Genomic DNA, 15033 nt, shown 5'->3' with positions numbered 1-15033 from the left:
ATATGATTCTTCACAAATCTCCCGACTGGTGCTCAAGAAACATCACCAATCTCGGTAACCGCTGTTAAGATATTTTTGCGGAAATTATGCATATTTCTTTCAGGATTCTTTAATGAACAGACGATTTAAAAGAACAGCATTTAACCTATTTGGAATAAATATACCTTAATTGTGTTAACTATTCAATGACTCACAAGGAGATATTCTTCATGAGGTAAAGCCATTTGAAGAGTGTTTATTTGGTACTCTGGTGAAAATGCACGTAACACGATTAACTAAGAAAAATCAGGTTTGTGAAAAGAAACGGAAATTGAAAACTAAAATAACCCTGAGGCATGTAGTAGAGAGATTTGACATCAAAAGTATATGCCTCTGTTTAAACACTTTTTTGAAACCGTATTTTTGATTTGGTTAATTTGACATCTCTGCTGGCTTTGCATTGAAATGCTGCATCTGAGGCACTGAGCTCACTGAGTTTACATAAAGTTTGCTGAGTGTCTGTATCCAACCAGCCGTGCAATTTATTTGCGACGATACAATAGTGCCTCTTACAAGTGTCTGGTTTTAAGCATCATATATAGCTCTAAGCATCCTCATACAGTACATCTCTGTCGATGTCTCCTGACACCTATCAGTCATATCGGAGTGGCTCTCCATTCTTTCCCCTCAGTGAGAGCGCGGGGTTGGTGGATGAAAACGCTGTAACGCACGCTCTGGTTAGCAGCAGCACGGACGAATCCGCTATTCGCAGTCATGGTGATGGCCCTCAGGGTGTCCCCCGTCCCAAAGATCATCAGCGATCTACGGTTCACCTTTGAGCTCGTGACCAAGCGTTGCGTGCGCTCAGACGGCTGATCCGGAACCACTTTGAGCCTGGCTAGCAGCTCCTCCGCTCGGGATTTTTCTCCCGGGCCTCCTAACGTATCCAGGATCACACGGAAGTCCTCCACCGCAGAGTGGCAAGCAAACAGCTCTTTACCCTTCATGAACTCGTCCAGCCGGGGCAGGACCTTGTCTTGGCGCTCCTGCGCAGCCTGCTCCGTCAGCACCACTTCCTTAAAAGTGAAGTGACAGTTGCCGTGGCTGAGGGAGGACACATACGTGATCAAAGTGGTGATGTCAAGGTTCACCCTGTTGCAGACATCCACCTTCACTTCAGTGGGGAAGGCGAGGCTGGCCACGACGGTGTCTCGATCAACGCGGGTGTGCGTGAGGTCTGTATCGTCAGCGTCGTCTTCATCATAATCATCATCCTCTTCCTCCTCCTCAGCCAACGCTTCATTCTCTCCCTCCTGGTCCTCTTCCACACAGCCATGCTTGTCTTCACCATCTTCTTCCTCTTCCTCCCCTTCGATCACGGTATTAACAGCTACAATGTCACCTCTCACGGAGATGCCCATCTCTTTGAGCTTGTCAGCCATAGGGCTCGAGACCCCATTGTAGAAGGCGAATATGATGTGAGGGTTGCTGTACTGCACAGGCTGCTGCCGACTGGCCTCAAGGAAGTCTTCCGCTTGTCGTATCACGCTTTTATCCCCGTACTGGCCCCGGCCTTGCCAGATGTTGTGCAGCGCCTCTGCTTTGCGCCCGATGGCTTTCACCCAAGTGTGTCCCCCGTTCGCTACCACGTCGACCACCAACGTTTGTTTCTGGCCGTCTGGGCCCTCGTAGGCGAACACATGCAGGACGCTCACCACTTTCTCTAAATTCTCGGCCGATTCGACGATGGCCCTCAGGTGAGTGAGATTGGTACTCTGCAGGTGGGACTCCTTGATCACAACTTTGCCCGCCTCCACCTTCTGCAGGAACTTGAGCTCGGCCCGGAGCTTGCTGCACAGTTTAGCACGACCCTCAACCTCACGGCCCTGGCGACTGCAGATCTTGTCCACTCGCTCAAGCAGCTCCTTGGCTACTCTGATTCGGTCCTGCAGCGTGTTGTAAGTAGCCATTGCTCTTGAACATATTTCTACAAAATGAGAAAGAAAAAACTAAAATAATGACCGCAGAACTGAGACATGTTCATGAATAATGGGTAAAAATCTGTTTTACGTAGAAAACTGAAGGAATGGTTTAACCAGAAATGAAAATTTGCTGAAAATGTACTGACCCTCTGGCTATCTAAGATATAGACGTTAATATGATATCATAGATTTGTTCCCTACAAGCATTCAGCTTTTCATTTCACAAGACTTTAACTAATGGACTAGAGTCAGGTGGATCATTGTGATGTTTTTATCAGCTGTTTGGACCCATTCACTGCAGAATGATGTAATGCTGAATTTCTTCCACTCTGTGCATTTGATGAAACAAAATCTTGCTACACATGCAGCAAATTTCCATTTTTGGGCGAACTGTTCCTTTAAATTACCATAAGCGTTTGCATTCTAGAATTTTCTGAGCATTGTATAATTTAAATCGGGATTCCCAAGATTTCGCCTTTTAAAATAAAACGTTAATGGCAGCAAAAGCAAAATGTAGGTACGTTTAGGTAGTAGTAGAATAAACATAAACCATAGTGCTCGAATGAGAAGGTCTATAAATACGAAATATTAGCCAAGGCGTGGTTTTGCGCAACACTACGGCATAATACATAAAGCCTTATACACATTCTTACGAAAATTTCAATTTGTGCCCAGATTATCACGTTGTTTTTACGCACCGGTTCATAAATACGTGGGCTTGTCAGCTTGCTTGGTTAATGCCATGGTTTTCTACATAACGTTACCAGAGGCATCTCTTCCTGTTTGCTCGAAATAAGAGGAGGATAACAGCTGACCGTTAAAGTGAAGAAAAGCGAAGTTATCCGGAAACTGAAATACTTACAGCACATACAGGTTCAAGTTCTGCCTCTCCTGTTGTGGGCTGACTCTTTTCATCCCCGAAGTAGAAGAAAGTAGCGCTGGCATGAAGAGTTTGTGTCGCCACCTAGCTTGGAGGTTATGGATTGCGTCAATCGGTGGATTGCAGTAACGTCAGTAAACTAATGATTGTTCAGTTCCACGCAGACTGTTGATGTTGTGGAACTTTATATTTTTTGAAGGTGCTATTTATATCTAAATCTAAAGATGTATTTTACACCTAAATTGTATAATATCAGCCTATTATTCATCCATGTAGTGCATTCATTGGACATGATATTGAGCAAAAATACCCACTAAGACAAACCGTTTTAACATGTATTCTTTTTCTATTATACTATTATCATCATCATTATACTAATAAGCAGTTCTTTTAGCTTCTAATCTGAGAACAAGTCAATCAATCAATCATTCAATCATCTTTATTTATATAGCGCTTTTAACAATTAACAATTGTTAACAATTAACGCATTGTATCAAAGCACTGAACAGTATCAAACTGGAGAATAGGCTAGAGTATCAGTAATGTATAATAACAAGATTAAACACTCAATTTTCAGCTAAAGGCATTTCATTATTGAACGGTCAGCTCAAAAGGATCTTTGCAATCAAATCAATGGCTAGAAATTGAGTGACCCCAACCAAGCAAGCAAGGAAACGAACTCCTTCTGTGACAGAATGGAGAAAAAACCTTGGGAGAAACCAGGCCAGATGAAACCAGCACTTCATTTCCAGTTAATGTTTTCATATTATAATAATGTAATAATGTAATATATATATATATATATATATATATATATATATATATATATATATATATATATATATATATATATATATATATATATATATTTTTTTATTTAGCTAAGAAATAAGTAGGCCTACTAAAACTAAAATGTCTGAGTAACAGGCTTTTAGTCATTAGTAAAAAATTCGCCATTTGTAGTGAAAATTGAGTATTTTGTGCGCTATGTTGAGATAACTAATGGAATGCATGTAAAACACACGGTGCACTATATGTAATTAAAACATTTATAATGTAACCTGATAAAATTGCTTTTATTAAATCACTTACAGAACAGATTGCACGAGGTCCATCGTGTGTATGAATATAAATCAACTCTCCATACCCAGGCTACACGCTGAACCGCTAGAGTCGAACAGGGCAAAAATAGTAGTTGCTAAGTACAAGAGGTTAAAAATAGGTTTTAATGAAATTTAAAAAAAAAACAGTTTTCATCCTGCAATTCATGTTTAAACGGCTTGCCATAACATTAGGCTTTAAAAGCATTGCGTTCGTGTGCAGGAAAGAGGGAGGATATTAGGTCAAAGTGCCTGGCGCTCGCGGCAGACGCTCGTGTAGTACTCATGGTAACAGATTCTGCACGAGCGTGTGCGTGCTCCTGACGCAACAAGTATCTGGTTTCCAGTCTCTCCTTTGGATGACTGCGCGCTGTCTGGAGACGAAGAGCTTTTAACGTAAAGAAAAAGCACGGCCAGCACCGCATCCGAAGCGATACCGTTTTAAAGCTGTCGCCCGCGGAACTGCGTTGAGTTTTAACCGATTGCATAATAGTTGCTCAGACTTTTGCCGTTATTTCCACTTTGCTGGTTGCATTACGGGACCGAACCGCATCCGAAAGCGGTCTTTGGCGGATTTTCAGCCCATCTTTTCTTCGGTCGTATGTGTTTTACGCATATGGATACTTTTCCGGAGCGCGGACGGTAGATTATGCATTCCACAGGATGGGTGCGAACAATGGGAAACAGAGCGGGAGTGAAGGTGAGTGCCAGAATCAAACTCTCACAGCCAGCCACAATGCTGCTTTTCCACTGTTAAATCTCGGTGTACAGCAGCCATAGTTGTGTCAACGTCACTATTCCCTCTTATTCTTTGCGGGCAACACTAAACTTGCACAAGTCTCTTCTATCAACTGTATTGCAGAGCATCCTTGTCGTTTTCTGTTATAGGTTTTGATAACATTTTAAGGGAGCCTTTAAACGTGCGGTTAAAAGGCTTTCTGACGTTTCTGGCATCGGGCCATTATAAATACGCATATCACACGAATGTGTGCAATAGAAATATATATTATGTCAGAATAATTATACTTGTCCCATATTTCTTTGAACTGCGTTTTGCTATAATGCAGCCCTGGTGCTTAAATAGTTAATAGTTTCTGCATATGAATATACAAGCAGAAGGTCAACATTAGCCTGCTTACAACGAATGCAAGTGTGACATTATTCATTGTTCCTAATTTTAGTATTTATGCTTAATAATAGATCTGTGAACCTATCTTTGTTGTCCAACTCCTTAATGCACATAAAAAAAGAACTGGTATCTGTCTCTGTTTACCTTTTTGTCACAGGCTAAAATAAGTTTTTGTTGCTGCTTTAAAAAGGAAGCATGGTTCTTAAAGCAGATTTATGAGAATTAAAGAGCTTTGGGTTTGGAGCTAATAAGAAACAAGTCTGTGCCGTCATCATAGTGCACAATGCAATGGTTTTACTAAAGCAACCGTCAACAGAGGGTGCGTGTACTTTAATAAGCTGTGAATCATGGCCTAACACATAACATCATTTTAGCTTTTGGGCAAATTTCTGCAGATCCCCCCGTCTCCCCCTAACATAGGTATATGACTACGATTAGAGGTCAAAACAGAGGCTGTCTATTAAAACACGGATGTTGAAGGTTGCGACTTATCATATCCTAATAACCACGAGCATTCATACCAGAGATTTTGCTCTCACAGAGTGAGTTCTTGGCTGCGTGAGGGACTTGTGGTCTTTTAAAGCACACCAGATTTCTCAGGAAGGTCAAGGTTTGGCCCTCAAGACTGGCATTCAGTGAGAAAACCAAGAACTTCTTACACGCAGCTCTCCAATTGACATATTTCAAACATCACAATCTTTTGCAGTGATTGCTGTTATCTTTCACCGTTGACATCTTTTACGATGTTGACGTTGTCTACTGATTAGTTTAGTTACTTCTACTTAGGACCTCCCTAGATTTAATTAAACGTAGCAAGAATGCATTTCATTCAAATGCATACATCAAAACTGCAATTTATAAGCCAACAAATAGTAAATGTACACCCTTCCACATTAAGTGGTGTTTAAGTGTTCAATGCACTAACTGTTGTTATTCTAGTCTCACTTGGGAGACGTTTTTTTTATAAGAGTACTAGTTTTTCTTTTCAGCATTGGTTTTGCAAACACTAAAATACGAGCATTTAGTGCATCATGGATGCTTTTAAACAAATGTTTGTTCATGTTTAATATGAACCTTTAACAGAGGGAGTCACAGTCAAAGACCATATTTTCTTCCTCGAAATAAAATCAGGATGTCCTGGATCTATTCCAGTGCAACCGTTTTTTTTCTAACCCGAATAAGTTATCCAAAGGAAACGTGTAGTGAATAATTACAAAAATAAATCACACCTACACCTAATAATACCTCTTTGTTTTATACAACGATTGTCTTAAGGATGCTAAAAGGACCTTTATTTTTTAAGCTTTAAGTGACATACTGAAGATAAAACTAATTTGGTTGGTTTAAAGCTTTTATAACTGTAACATTGCATATAAAAAGGTGTCAGTTTAAAGTAAAAACTGTTTTTATTATATATATCTTGCTCCTCATAAAGTAAGCCTGCATTCAGTGTTCTTTCCATAATCATAAAAAAGCACTTGTCTATTTTTTTAAATTTCATGTGAATCATATGGCCGAGCATCTATGGCAGTAGCTTTGTACAATTCCATCAGTGCCATGTTTGCTCAGTCAATTAATCTCATTAGCAATGAAGCACATTCTTCAGAGACAATGAACAATAAACAATGCATGTGATGTAACCAGACGTTACATTCAAGGTTAGTGTCTGAGCAGATTCCGCTTTGGTTCACTGATTTCACTGATCATTGAAAAAAAAAAAAAAACACTAGCCTGAAATGTCTTTAGTGATATCACTAGGAGACTATTTAGTGAAAAACAGGTTTGTTTACAGAGCAAAACACATTTTTTGCTCAGCATGTGGAAGCTCCATCAGTCAGGCCATTTATGGTAAAATAAAAGCTTATGTGAACTCCGGTTGTGTTTTCTCTCTCATTGAGCTTGTAAACATGCCTCATATGTGACCTGATGCTCTCAAGTGCCATTGAAACAAACTTTTTTTGCAGTGTTTAGGAAACTTTCACACTAGGGCATGTTGTGTTAGGTTTACCATTAACAGAGAAAAAACCCCAACAGAAAACAGAAATTCATTTGTTCTGCTGATTATCGCTGATTATCGATTCAAAATAAATGTAGGATCAACATGACTAATCAAACTGCAAATACAAAGAAACATGATGCTTAGGTTTACTACTGTGTCTTTCCTCATTTGGAATCGACTTTTTCAGAAATTATAAAACAAAAGGCTTCTCATGTTGCATTCCAAAAAAATGAAATCATCACCAAAAAAACGTATTTTGGCTTCTAGTTTTGTAGTAACTTTGATCATCTTTATATAATGCCGAATGTTTTTTATGTGATGAACTCAGCTGAACAGCATCTCATCTGACACTCTTAATTCAAATTTAGCTGGGCTCGTGTTTTTTTTGGGCACAGTTTTTTCTGTAATGTGATTTGTAAAAAAGCTTCAGCTTTTCGTTTTTTTTCCCCCTTGTCCCTGCCATTGGGGAGTATCTGTGGGAGGCATCTGGTTTGTTATTCTAAGTTTGTGATGGACAGAAAAAGAATGCCTGGCATTTATCGTAAGATTTGGTGAGCCCTGTTGCATTCATTTTTTATTACACTGTGCATGCTTGACAAATAAAATAAAGCCTTGATGTTTAAAGCTACGTTTTCTGTACTGTGAGCGTTATATATGTACAGAAGCAATCTAAATATAAGCTATTTGCATACAATATCTCTTTTTGAGGCTAACTGCTATTTGAGGCTAATGTTGATTCTCAGGGTGTCCTGATGTGTCCCGGGGTGTTCTTTGTGATTTTAGGGAAAGGCAGTTCCAGTATTTCCTCCGACCTGAGTTCAAGTACAGATCAGACATCAACCAAAGCTCCAAAGAATGCAGCTACCAGTGAAGGTAGGCATATGGTCTTCATTAACCATCACTAGCTAGCCTTTTGTTTTTTCTTGTTTTGCTCCTTTTGATTTGTTGATTATTTTGGTGGAACTTTTTTTGTGAGGCTATAAAACTTAAAATAAACTGGCCATCACAAACACTGTGGAGTTTTTTTTTTTTTTTTTTATCCCTTTTCTCTTTTTCGTAATCTAGTCTCCAAATCTGATCCAAATCCATAGTGGTGTTTAGAGTTTGCCTCAGGGGGAAGAATCTGACTGGGTGTGTTTGAGTGAATTGTGTGAATGTGGATGAAAATAAAAAGACTAAATACCGAGGCTGGCTTTCGAGGCCCTTTTTCTTGCAGGGCTTTCTTTGTTTATTATTCTGAGCGGGATTTATTAGAACACAGTTGTTGGTATGATTCTGCTCTAATAAATCATGCTAAGAATAAACAAATGATGATTCCAAACCATAATGTCAAAATTTGTGGTTTTGTCTGTTAGCTTTGGGGTCATGGTTACACACACTACTGTTAAAAGGTTTGGGGTTATTAACATGAAAAAGTCAGAGAAATTGATCAAGGCTTTTATTTTACAAAAGATTTATGCTGTTGAACTTCCTCTTTATCAAAATTCCTGAAAGAAATGTTTCAACAAAAGAACATTAGGCAGCACAACTGCACAGCAGTTATAATAATAAAAGACTGGAGTAATTATGCTGAAAATTCAGCTTTGCATCACAGGAATAAATTACATCATAAAATAAATTATAATAGAACATTTCACAATATATTTTTTTTTACAAATAAATGTTTTTATGAACATTGTGAAATGTTCTATTATAGTATTTTAAATTTGACGAAATTAACCAGATAAACAATCAAAGTTTGCAGTCTCTCACACCAAGGTATATGTACCAGAATTATCCATGATTCATCCTGCACTGCACAGTTTATTGTCCAATCAGATACTTCATAAGATACTTAATAAGAATGTCCTTTCCCCGGTGCCTTCTCCAAATCCACTTAATAAACAATAGAAAGTGCCAAAAAAGCCATTTCCTGCTAAAAACTTGCTATTTTAATACTAAAAACAATGCACCCACATCTGAAAAAACCTGCTCAACAAGCAATTTCATTGTAAATCTGGAGGTTAATAAAATAATAGAGCAGGCAGTAATCTGCATTTCTCAGTGGTCTCAGTGGACATGGGTGGGAGCACGAAGTGGACTAGAAGGGGGTGGATAGCGTGTGCAGTGTGAAAGGTTGTTCTCCAGTGAGGGCATCCTCAGAGCCAACCTGTGGTGTGTGTGTGTGGTTGTGGCCTGCAGTATATCCAGCCCTCGGCGAGAGCTGATCTCGTCTCTCCTCAGCCTGTCCACAGTAATGTCAGAGTGGTTCTTCCAATGACTGCCTCTGCGGCTTTGATTTACACCAGCTCCGCCTTAAACACTGCAGCTGGGAAGCCACTGCTCTGTATAGACCGAGGCATTGTCTCTCTGTCTTTGCTTACAATTTGGTTTTGTGACCAGTGGAGGTGTTAAAGGGATAGTTCACCCAAAAATCCTGTCATCATTCTGACAACATCATTCTGTCAGCATAAAACTAACACCAACATCATTCTGTTATATTCTGTCATTCTTATATCTCACTTCTTTAGTAGACAAAAGAATGTTTTGACTGGTTTATCTATGTAATGGGGTCCAAAGCAACATTGTAACACTCATATGGACGTTCATACGGACAAAAAACACTGAGATATATTTCAAGATATCTTCTTTTGCGTACTGCAGAAGTGAAAAGTCATACAGGTTTTGAATGACATGAAGGTGAGGAAATGACCGATTTTTTTATTCCTTTAAAAGTGCTGTTTTATGTTTGTACGCTTAGTTAATGTTACTTACACCGCTAGCTGAGCCAGATATTTACACGCTGACCTGCTCAAACAAACAGGGTAATATTAAACTTGGAGAGGAGAAAATATTTTAGCATTGGAAAAATGACACACTTCAACTTTAAGTTTAATATTGCACGTGACATATTTCCATCTTAAAGGAATATTTGGCATAAAATGACCAAAAGGACCAAATTAGCAAACTCTCGATTTATTCAGAGCTTGAAACTAAACCCACATGAATTGTGGGTGGTCATTTAGTCACCACATGTTTGCATTTTACAGGGGTAGTTTATGAAATGTATTGTGGACAAACTTGGGAGTCCTTTTTTTAGATTAAGCACTGAGTGCTAGCGAGGCATTTTTGCGTCTTGAGTTATTTCATTTTAATGTGTATGTGTGGCTCCTCATTGTTTGCCACTTCTGGGATGGAAAAGTGCAGCCACTCATTTGCTCCATAGTGAGTCATCTAGCCTTGTATCAAGCCGACTGAACTTGCCACTGTTAGTAGCCATGGGGCCGTTTGACCGAGGAGAAATGGGCAGAGCAGTTTCAGAGCTGTCAGATAGTATTGTTCTGAGAGAGGGCCCTTTCCTACCAGCACTTCCTCGCTGATAACCCCCCAACAGCTTGAGCTCTGTTGCTTGTCCTGTGGTGTGTTTGTATTGTGGAGTAAAAGCATATGTCAGCTCAAAATTGTCAGCGCTTTGTAGTTTCATTTAAGAAAAGTCCAGCAGTCTTCTGGAGCTATTTATATGGGATATTTGGCATCAGCAGCCCTTACAGCAGTCTTGAGCTGTTGTTGATGCCCCCCGCTTTGATCCCCCGAACATTCCAAGTGTGATTAAATGTGTTACAGAGAGCAGTTCAATTTTACACTTTCAAAGATCTGTTACTTTAAATGGAATGTAGCACTTGACCCAAAACCCATCTGACCCAGGTCACTTTTGAACACCATCATGTGTTGCCTAATGCTATTAGGTGGTATTATAATTAGGTTGTATAATAATAGTAATGATAACAACAGCGATATTATTATGATTATTATTATTGGCTCATGCTATTGATAGGTATGTTGCCCGTTCAAACTTGTAAGACCTACCTGACTTTTTAAATTATCTTGGCTAGGGATTATCACAGAAGTATCATGGTTTTCACAAAAATATTGGGCAGCACAGCTGTTTTCATCACTGAAAATAATAAGAAGTGCTAAAATGACACTGGAGTAATGTCAGCTAAAATTAGATTAAATTAGATTTAAAATAAGTATGTTAAAACGCTTATTCTAAAACACAGTTATATATTCAATTTTACAACATTACTGATTTTATAGTTTTTCAACTTTTAAACATTGAATCAACTGTCTGATGTAGTACTGAAACAATGCTTCATTTGCAAATAATAAAAGAAGTTGTTCATGCAAAATGACCAAAACTGCAACAAAATGTACAGTTATTTGTGGACTGATAACATCTTTTGTTGAAGGTGTGCTCTCTTATTTTAAAGTTTTTAGCCAGGCCGGGCGAGAGCATGGACAAAAGCTGGGTTGATTTTATCAGATGTAATTAGCCTAGCAGTCTTTGCTAGTCCTGCTGGAAGTAATCATTAGCCCCTTGCTAGCTACATCTTTAAGAAACATATGTTCTCTGTTTTAATCCCTGAGCTGTAAACTACAACTCTTAAAGATGACCCAAGGAGGTTTTCGTGAGGCTGCACGGTTCTTAGTACGTTTGGATGATACTCGTGATTTTGGCAAAGACTGTGCTGATTTATCAGAAGTTTGTTTTAAATTATACGTCAAGGTTATTCCAAAGCAGGGCACGCTCAGCTGTTTTTAATTAAATGAGCTGATGGGAACATAGTTCTGTTACATCTGAATTTTTCACCGTAGAGTTCCCTTAATATTATTTTTTTTACAGTTTGTTAACTTATTAGCAATGACAGATGTTATACATCACATCAAATATCTTTCATTCTTCGGTTCGAACCCTGAAATTGGTGTTTGAAACAGTCATCCAGGTCTATGATTTCCATCCCTTCGATACTTTTCTCCCTAGACATTACACTTAGGCTCTTACTAAGCTTGAAATAGTTTTGAATTCCTGTATGAAAGACTGTGAAAGTAAAAACGTACGTCAGGCCAGTGGAATTCACTCTCCTTGACTTTGGGTTTGAAGGGAGTGCAGACTGACTCCCCAAAGGAGGAGTAGTCTTTATTAGATTAGAATATTGTTCTATACAGTGTTGGAAAACGGACAGTGGTAGACATTTTATTAGCTTTATATTGGTACATCACTCAGTCTATGTAAACAAATGAAGGAACACTTTGTGCTGTGGTTGAATAATGTTCAATTGAGTTGCGTATCAGGTCCATCACAAGTGTCTTGAATTTGGAAAGCTCAAGGGCCACACAAAGCAGGATCCTTGTGCCACAATCAAATTTAGTAAATCATATAGCAAATTGGTTAGATATACATACAATTTATATATTTTTTTATATTTTAATTTAATTTAATTTAATGGTATTTGAGCCTTTTCTGTCCTTTCACCTGATAATGCAAAATAAGCCAGCGCACTTTACATAACACAACGGAAAATGATACAGAGAGCAGCAGCTTTCGTTTCTTCTCTCATAACCACAGAAATTTGCTGAACATTGTTCGTTTGTATTAGAATCAGGACTGGAAAGAGTACATTGCGCATTTTCCTTCTTTTTGTTTTAAATCCAAATTCATGAATTCAACCGGCAAAGTTTGAAGCTCGCCCCGGCTATCGGGCTTCAACAGCGTGTCCCATAATAAGAGGAGAAGGCAGCTGTATTCAAAGGCTGTTTGAATGCTTTTAACCACATGACCAAACGATTTGGTCGAATAGTTTTTGGCTTGTCTGGAAGTGCTCGAAAATGGACACGTTCAAACCCGGCCCCTATTTACACCTGTTGTAATCCGATTAAAATGCACCTTAAGGTGTAAACAGGGCCTAAGTAATAGACTACCTGTTAAATGAAAGGCAAGGTCGCTGTAATGGAACATGTGGTGTTCAACTACGCCCGTGATAACAACTATTTAGGCTCTCTTGCACCATAAAGTGCCTTTCTAAAGTGATCTGATATAGAGGGGTTTATGTTGCTGTACAAAGTGTGGTTCCTCTAAGTCTTCTTTTCATGCAGAAATCTGATCTCAGCGTCTGAAGCGTGCTGGAGAGAGAGGAGTCAGGGTTGAGTTGAAGTTCATGGTGAGAGATACGTTTCCATGTTGAAGAGGTGTCTCGGGGTCACACACACACCATCATACTCATATATATATATATATCTATCCATCTCTTTAATGTGGTTGCTTATGTTGCTGCTGGCTATACTCGCTGTACACACTGTCTGATACTGCAGATAATATCTTTAGATTTTTTTTAATGAAAGTCTGTTGATGCACGCAGCGCTATCATAAATGAGGAGTTTGTTTTTTCATGTTTACATTAGATGTTTCTGTAAGACTTGCCTGGTTTAGTTGGATCAAGTGCACATTTAAATTTGAAAAAGGTAGATTTGTGGTTTATTTTCCATACCTGGAGTGTATGGAAAGAGTTTTTAAACCTGAAGAAGACATTAAAAGGTCTCTGCAGGACTCTTTTTTTCATTGACTTTATAGATATATTTCTTTGAAAATATTTAAGTGAACTGATATCTAACAAATCCGTTTGCAAATCCAGTGTTATTACAGAATAAATTAACATTCTTTTGCACATTATTAAAGCAAAATGCGTTGCACTTTATTTCTCAAATAATCTGCAAGTTGCAGAGCGATTTGAATGAGGCATAAAACAGATATAAAGTGACATGTTTTCTCTCTGCATTCCTTGCCAGGCAGCTTTATTGCTCTGTAGATGGGCTTTATGTCAAAATCTGCACCCTGCTAAGAATGAATTATCTAAAGAGCTGCTTTGTAGAAAACTGGAGTGTCGTTGTTCTCTTAGCAGCACACGGGCAGATGTGTTTCCTTAACATATCCGTTATTTATAAATGCCTGGAAAGTAAATGGAAAATAAATGGGAATAGATTATTGCGTGTTATTTCTGAACCGGTGTTTTTTGGCTCAAACAAACAAAAATATAATCTAGAAAAATATTAAGTTCTGTGTCACACACACACACACATAAATATATATTTTATATATATTCTGTGAATGCATTTTCTATTGAAAAGGGGTGTAACAGTGCATGTATTCGTACTGAAAATGTTGGGTACGGGTCTTTTGGTTCGGTAGTAAACAGATCATTCAATTATTTCAGGAAATTCGGACAGTCAAAACAGCATTTTGGTGCTCTCGATGAGATGTGACAGCTCGCTGTGTAAATGCCTCAGCTCCAAAGGCAGCATGGAGAGGGAGTGAGTGTGATCCTCCCTTCCTCTTTACTAGACCTACTAGTTTTAACATGAAATAAACACGAATTAGCATCTCGTGCGTCAAGTAATCACATAATCTGTTCTACTCGCTGAAAGATGTGATTAAACGACTTGTAAACAAAATGTCATAAAGAATTTCATTTACCACAGGCATAGTCCACAGCTCGTCATTTCAGTGAAGTCTAGAGAAGAGCTTTTTGCAAAATGATACTATACTCTATACTATATTTTAGTAATGGTATTATTTACTGTGTAAATGATTGTGTAAGAAATTGTAGCCTAGGCCTATGATTTAAAAGTTAGTTTAAAAACTGCAGTGCAGTTTATATTTATAGATAGATAGATAGATTGATAGATTTTTTTGGTTAATTAATTGTTAATTATAATAGTAAAAAAATAAATGGTAATTTAATTTGGGTTTGGGCTCTGTTGTCAATTATACAGTATGTAGTGTAATTTAAAAGTGCTCCTAGTATTATAGACCTTTATTTTTATTACATTTTATGAAGTAGATTTAAAGAAAAATGTAATTATAATTACATTTATTTAAATAAAGAGCAATTTTGTTCAGTAAAACTTTGTATTACTAAAAACTATATATGTATATATATATATATATATATATATATATATATATATATATATATATATATATATATATATATACACTTTCATGTTTGTGTACTGTTACACCAATATACATACATATCTAGTATGAATGAGTGGAAAGGTTGTGGAAAATACACTGAAATTCATTGGTCAAAAGAAGTGGGATCGCTGAAAATGGATTATGGCATGCTTTTCCTAAAGCACGAAAGGTG

General features: G+C 38.0%; 3 protein-coding genes across 5 annotated transcripts in view; 2 read left to right on the top strand and 1 right to left on the bottom strand.

Moving 5' to 3' along the window:
• Positions 1–15033, top strand: part of tox (thymocyte selection-associated high mobility group box) — an 839643-nt gene that overhangs the window by 637321 nt on the left and 187289 nt on the right. The window lies entirely within an intron of this gene.
• c2h7orf25 (chromosome 2 C7orf25 homolog) lies at positions 207–2917 on the bottom strand. Of its 2 annotated transcripts, none has more exons than XM_043259588.1 (2): positions 2824–2917; positions 207–1966 (listed from the first exon to the last, which is right to left on the bottom strand). In XM_043259588.1, exon 2 carries the CDS (start codon positions 1947–1949, stop codon positions 636–638), a length of 1314 nt encoding a protein of 437 aa, XP_043115523.1. In that variant the 5' UTR covers positions 1950–1966; positions 2824–2917; the 3' UTR covers positions 207–635. The 2 variants fall into 2 exon arrangements, with proteins under 2 accessions (XP_043115523.1, XP_043115528.1); XM_043259593.1 differs by lacking the exon at positions 2824–2917 and adding an exon at positions 2660–2816.
• fbxl7 (F-box and leucine-rich repeat protein 7) overlaps positions 4178–15033 on the top strand; it is a 28794-nt gene continuing 17938 nt past the window's right edge. The window contains exons 1-2 of one of the 2 annotated variants that reach the window (XM_043259536.1): positions 4178–4641; positions 7853–7942. In XM_043259536.1, coding sequence (XP_043115471.1) covers positions 4605–4641; positions 7853–7942 — 127 coding nt within the window. In that variant the 5' untranslated portion in view covers positions 4178–4604. Of the gene's footprint in view, positions 4642–7515; positions 7621–7852; positions 7943–15033 lie in introns of those variants that run through there. The other variant, XM_043259542.1, reaches the window with a different exon arrangement.

Source organism: Puntigrus tetrazona, chromosome 2, assembly GCF_018831695.1.
Source record: "Puntigrus tetrazona isolate hp1 chromosome 2, ASM1883169v1, whole genome shotgun sequence".
NCBI classification, from domain to species: Eukaryota; Metazoa; Chordata; class Actinopteri; order Cypriniformes; family Cyprinidae; genus Puntigrus; species Puntigrus tetrazona.
Note: the sequence above shows the minus strand (reverse complement) of the source record. Positions and strands in the feature narration are given on the sequence as shown.